Source organism: Myotis davidii, unplaced genomic scaffold (assembly GCF_000327345.1).
Source record: "Myotis davidii unplaced genomic scaffold, ASM32734v1 scaffold150, whole genome shotgun sequence".
NCBI lineage: Eukaryota > Metazoa > Chordata > Mammalia > Chiroptera > Vespertilionidae > Myotis > Myotis davidii.
The window spans coordinates 271,522-277,431 of record NW_006283437.1 but is presented as its reverse complement, the minus strand read 5'-3'; the positions used below and the strand labels follow the sequence as shown (position 1 = coordinate 277,431).

Sequence of the window (5,910 nt, the reverse complement as noted above, 5' to 3'; positions counted from 1 at the left end):
TGCTTAATAATGATATTATTTATTGATAAAATTAAATTCCTTACAATTTACCTTAAAGTATCCATAAAATTAAATCATGACAATGACTGGCCCAGGCTGAAAACCAACTTCTGCGCATGGGCCACGAAGTTTCAATCGCACTGTACGTGCGCGCCCACACGTGGTATTTTGTGGAAGAGCCACACTCAAGGGGCCAAAGAGCCGCATGTGGCTCTCGAGCCCAGCCGCGGTTTGCCAACCACTGCCCTAGGGTGATTTTGTGTGTGATTGGCCAGTCTTGGTAAGTCCCACTCCTTAGGCAGGGCACCTCACCTGATCCACGTGGGCTGAAAGGGGAGTGTAGTTTTCCATAATAAACTCCAGCTGTTATAGAAGAAAAAAACACAAGAGAGCCAAAGCAACAATGTCCACTCCAACCTCTGGGGGAGAAGTTTCATGGTTAATGCCCAACTTTTTGCTCCTGATATTAAGTTTTATGTAGGTTTTAAACTCCAGTTTCTCTTGACTGGATGCTGATTAGTGACCTTTCTCCGGCTGGGACATCTTTCACAACTACTCAGTAGCCTCACATCTGGAGACTAAGATCACTTATCAGCCTGAGATCTCTCAGCTTGCTATTTCCAGCCTCCATTCCTGTGTCATAAAGTCCTAACCCTTTGACCAGGAGCTTAAATGGAATGAGCTGGCTCTGCCTGCGGGAAGCCTTTGGTGGTGGCCCTCAGTGAAACACGGACCAAAGTCTTCTGAATCATCATCTTTTTCTAAATCGAAGGCTCAGCAAAGAACAGAAGCATATCAGAGTATCTACCACCTTCTTCTAGTCACCCTCATGCTCACCACCCACACCTATGGTATCCATAGCTTATTCTACTTGCTGTTGACACTTGTTACATCCAGGGAGTGTGTACACGGCCGATCTAGGAGGCCGTGTTTGTTCAGTGCTTTGCATTACCCTCTTGGCAGAGGACCACTAACAGAAAATGGTGTAGCCCTCGCCAGTTTGGCTCAGTGAATAGAGCATAAGCGGACTGAAGCGGTTTGATTCTGGTCAAGGACACAAACCTGGGTTGCAGGTTCCCTGGCCCTGGATGGAGAGCATGCAGGAGGCAACCAATCAATGTGTCTCTCTCACCTCGATGTTGCTTTCAGTCTCTCCCCCTCCCTTTCACTCTCTCTAAAAGTCAGTGAAAAAAATATTCTTGGGGAGGATTAACAAAAACAAACAAAACACCCCGATTCCTGTATTCTTGGGTGAGGATTAACAAAAACAAACAAAACACCCTGATTCCTGCCCCCCCCCATTTCTTTACCTTCCTGTATAGTATTTTTTACCATCTAGATATGCTTCTCTAAACAACATTAATTTTGCTTGCTTTGAACTTTACAAAGATGTTATATTTCCTTCTTTCAGTCAATATTATGTTTCTGAAATTCAGTGGATGCTTGCAACTGGCAGCTCTAGTTCACTCATTTTCATTGCTACATAGTTTTCAATTATATTAGTTTTCCACACATTCCTTCCTTTGTTGTTTTTTTTTTAAAGTAAAAAGTTTTATTTTACAACTTTAGATTCACAGAATCGTCGCAAAGATAATAGTGGGGGTTCCCAAATACCCCACACCCAGTTTCCTCTATAATTAGCATCTTACATTAGTCTGATACATTCACCATAATTAGGAAACCAATACTGATACATTATAATTGACTCACGTCCATACTTCAGAGTTCCTTGATTTTCCCCTAATGTCACTTTTCTGCTGCAGGATCCCACCCTGGATGCCTTATTACATTTAGTTGTCATGTGTCCTTAGGCTCCTCTTGGCTGTGACAGTTTTTCAGATTTTCCTCATTTTTTTTTATTACCTTGATAGTTTCAAAGATTATTGGTCATGAATTTTATAGAGTGTCTATCATCTGGGATCTATCTGATGTTTGTCTCATCATTAAACTTGGGTAATGTTTTTTGTAAGATATTTTTATTGATATCAGAGAGGAAGGGAGAGGGAGAGAGGGATGGAAACATCAATGATGAGAGAGAACCATTGATGGGCTGCCTCCTGCACGCCCCACACTGGCAATCGAGCCCACAACAGGGGCATGTGCCCTGACCGGGAATGGAACCGTGACCTTCTCATTCATACGTCGATGCTCAACCACTGAGCCACGCAGGCTGGGCCACACATTCCTTCCTTCACGACATCTCAAAGACCATTATGCGTGCTGAGCCCAGCTCCTGGCTCAGAGGGAACACAATAAATATTGGATCAATTGTTAAATGAGACTGAGCCTCGACCGACTGTCACAATGACACTTGTTTCCTTCGGCTGGTTTCCCTGCCCTTCGCCCCAGTGCTAGGGTCCTGACCTGAGTTAATTACAGGTATAAAATTACGTGGCCAGCAATAAGAATCTCAGTGGCCTCCCAACTCACCTACGACTACAATTCCCAGAAAGTATTGCGGTGCCATAGTTGTGTCAAATTCACTTTACTTCCCCCTCCCTGGCAAACTTCCGGGTTTTGTGGGCGGGGCTAAAGAAGTTGTCCAATGAGCACCTCCGCAGGCTGAGAGGCTGGGAAATTACTCAATGAGCGTCCTGTCAGTGGCTCCAATAAGCGCGAAGGTTGCTGGGACAGTGGTCGTGGGCGGCCTCTCCGAGCCGCGCCAGCTGAGCGGGCGGAGCCCAGCCCCTCTCTCCTGCCTTCCTGGAGGTTCGCTAATTCCCCCGGCTGCGGTCGACCCCGCTTTCATGTCCCTGGTGGGCACAGCACCCCGGAACCTCCACCCCCATGGCCACTAACCTGAGGTCGACCACTTTCAACTCCGGTCCTTCCTCGACCGAAGCTGACGACGAAGGCGTGCAAGGCACCTGCGAGGATGCTTCTATCTGCAAGAGGTGCCTGCGGGGCGCGGGTTAGGGGCCGGCAGCTCCGGGTGCTGGGCCCGGGTGGGAGGCGGGCCTGTGTCGGTGGAACGCGCTTGCACGCCACCAGGCGCCCGCCTGCTCCCGAGACCCTGGCTTCTTCCCTGTGAATTTCACAGGGCAGGGGTTCATTTATGAAGCACAATGATGTACCTTCTGCTGTGTGCCAGGCACGGTGCAAGCCCGGGGTCGTGCCTAGAGTACAGCGTGGAGGGGGGACATGACGTGACCACGACCACATCATATTGGTGTGCAGAGCCAGTATTTTCTAGCGTTCTCGCCTGTGTGCTACAGGAGTCCACACTATTAGGGGTGTAGTTGGCGGGGATGGAGGGGGGGCGCTTGTGAGCACTGGCAGACATCACGCACCTGCAAGCACGGAGAAGAAAGCATGAGACTTGAATGTACTCCATTTATTCATTCAACAAAAATTGAGAGCTTACTTTGCTCCAGGCCCTTCATTGTGCTCGGTGGTGGGGGTTCAGTGCTGGGGACCACATAATGAACGAGACTGACACGGCGCCTGACGTACAGCCTAGTTGGAAAAGAGACAGGAGGCAAATAATTACCCATAAAATACGTAACTGCAGTTTTGTGTGGAGTGCTGAGATTAGGCTCTGTAGTTTAGGCAGTGATGTTTAAACTGAGAACCAAAGGCTTAAAAAGCAGTGTCGGAGACTGTTCAGGCAGAGCAAGTCCAGTGTGGACTGTTGGAGGAACGGAACCAATGCCCTGGCTGCTGGGGCCATGGAGGGCTTGTAGGGTGGGGGGAACAGAAGTTGGGGTTAAGGATTGCGCTTTTTGTGGGTTCTTGGAGACAAGCTTAGTGAAGCTGGACGCTGGAGCCAGAATGCCACACTGATCCGAGCCCTGCCGTTGACAAGTCGTGTAAAGCCTCGGGCAAGTTACTCAACCAGTCTGTGTTCTCAGCTTTCTGGTCTGTAAAGTGGGGATGACCGTCAAGATGAAATGATATGTGATATTAGGAAAGCCCTTAGAGCAGTGTCTGGCATGTGGTATATGTGGGTGGCGGTAGATTAAATACGAATAAGTAGATAAATGCATACTTAAGCATTAAAGGCTTGGAGGCAGTCCTTGGTGAAATTTGTGAATTTAAAGACACCCACCTTTATTTCTTCCGCTCTCAGCTGCGATTGACCACACATATAGCACTGTTGAATTAGAAATAATTGTTCTCATGTTGACTGCTCTTTAGTAAGAGAATCTACAGTGTTATTAAATTATGAGAGGGAAATAAAATACTTTTCTGGCCCTGGCCCGTGTGCTCAGTGGTTAGAGCAGTGGTTCTCAACCTTCCTAATGCTGCGACCCTTTAATAGAGTTCCTCATGTTGTGGTGACCCCCAACCATAAAATAATTTTTGTTGCTACTTCATAACTGTAATTTTGCTACTGTTATACGAATCGTAATGTAAATATCTGATATGCAGGATGTATTTTCCTTGTTACAAATTGAACATAATTAAAGCATAGTGATTAATCACAAAAACAATATGTAATGATATCTGTGTTTTCCGATGGTCTTAGGCGACCCCTGTGAAAGGGTCGTTCGAGCTCCAAAGGGGTCGCGACCCACAGGTTGAGAACTGCTGGGTTAGAGTGTCTGCCTGAGTACCAAATGGTCTTGTTTGATTCCCAGTCAAGGGGTCAAGGGCGTGCCTGGGTTGCAGGTTTGATCCCCTCAGGGTGCATGTGGGAAACAATCAACTGATGTGTCTCTCTTGAATTCATGTTTCTCTCTCTTTCTCTCTCCCACCCTCCCTCCTTTCTGCTCTCTCTAAAAATCAATGGGAAAAATATCCTTAAGTGAGGATTAACCAAAAAAACAGAAAAAACACAAAAAGAGGTTTTCTGTAGCACATTCGGGTTAGGTTTATTTAATATTTATTTTTTAAAAAAAAAATATATATTTTATTGATTTTTTACAGAGAGGAAGGGAGAGAGATAGAGAGTCAGAAGCATCGATGAGAGAGAAACATCGATCAGCTGCCTCCTGCACATCTCCCACTGGGGATGTGCCCGCAACCCAGGCACGTGCCCTTGACCGGACTCGAACCCGGGACCCTTCAGTCCGCAGGCCGATGCTCCATCCACTGAGCCAAACCGGTTTCGGCTATTTAATATTTATTAATAATATTGGTTTACTTAATATTTATCGGAAATGTATTTTGCATACTTAAAAAAAGTAAATTAGCTATAAAATAGCTCAGACGCAAAGAAAAGGACAGAGAAATAGTAGGACTAGAGCATGACTTTCCTTGACTCTCAGTTGGATAGTTTTTATAATTTAGCTCTTCTCTGCCTCGGTTTCCGGCGCCCTCTGTGTCTGCTGACACCTAAACATTGAGGGGGAGTTCAGGTTTGAACTGCAGAGAATTTAAGGCAGTGGTTTTCAGCCCGACCTGCAGGGCAGCATGGTCTGTGGGCTGGGGCCGCTCTGGGCCCCCTGAACCGACGCTCTGGGCTGGGCCAAGCTGTGAAGACCGGATGTGCTGGCCACGCAGATGCGGTTCATCGAAGCTTTTTCACACTCTTCTTTTCAGCTTGCTTAGTCAGTTATTCCTGTTACGCCCCCAGCACATTTTCGCTCAGGTCCTCCCTGGTTTTCTCTACCCTTCAGACACGTCCTCTAGGCCAGCGGGCGCCAACCTTTCGGACCTCAAGGACCACCTGCGGTCCGCGGACCACCGCTTGGCGACCGCTGCTCTAGGCTGTTACCTCTCAATTGAGCTTAGCGTTCATGGCCGGCCATTCTGCCCTTCTCTGGCAGTGACTTATCTCCCCTGCCCTCCAGTGCTGGTAAACCCCAAACCCTGGTTGAGCCAAACTCTCCTTTCTCACCTCGAATACTATGGGGCCTGCTGTGAATTCATGTCACCCAGCCGCACCTGTGCCCAGAGCAGAGCATGACCATTCTAGTATGATTCCCTGGTCAACTCACTTTCCCGCTCCCCAGAATACTTAGCTCA

General features: G+C 47.5%; 1 protein-coding gene across 3 annotated transcripts in view; it reads left to right on the top strand.

Annotated features, from left to right (window-relative positions):
- The first annotated feature begins 2,607 nt into the window (after positions 1-2,607).
- LCMT1 (leucine carboxyl methyltransferase 1) overlaps positions 2,608-5,910 on the top strand; it is a 50,805-nt gene continuing 47,502 nt past the window's right edge. The window contains exon 1 of one of the 3 annotated variants that reach the window (XM_015563970.1): positions 2,608-2,894. In XM_015563970.1, the coding sequence (XP_015419456.1) occupies positions 2,788-2,894 (107 nt within the window). In that variant the 5' untranslated portion in view covers positions 2,608-2,787. The remainder of the gene's footprint in view (positions 2,895-5,910) is intronic. The other 2 variants (XM_015563971.1, XM_006753603.2) reach the window with 2 other exon arrangements.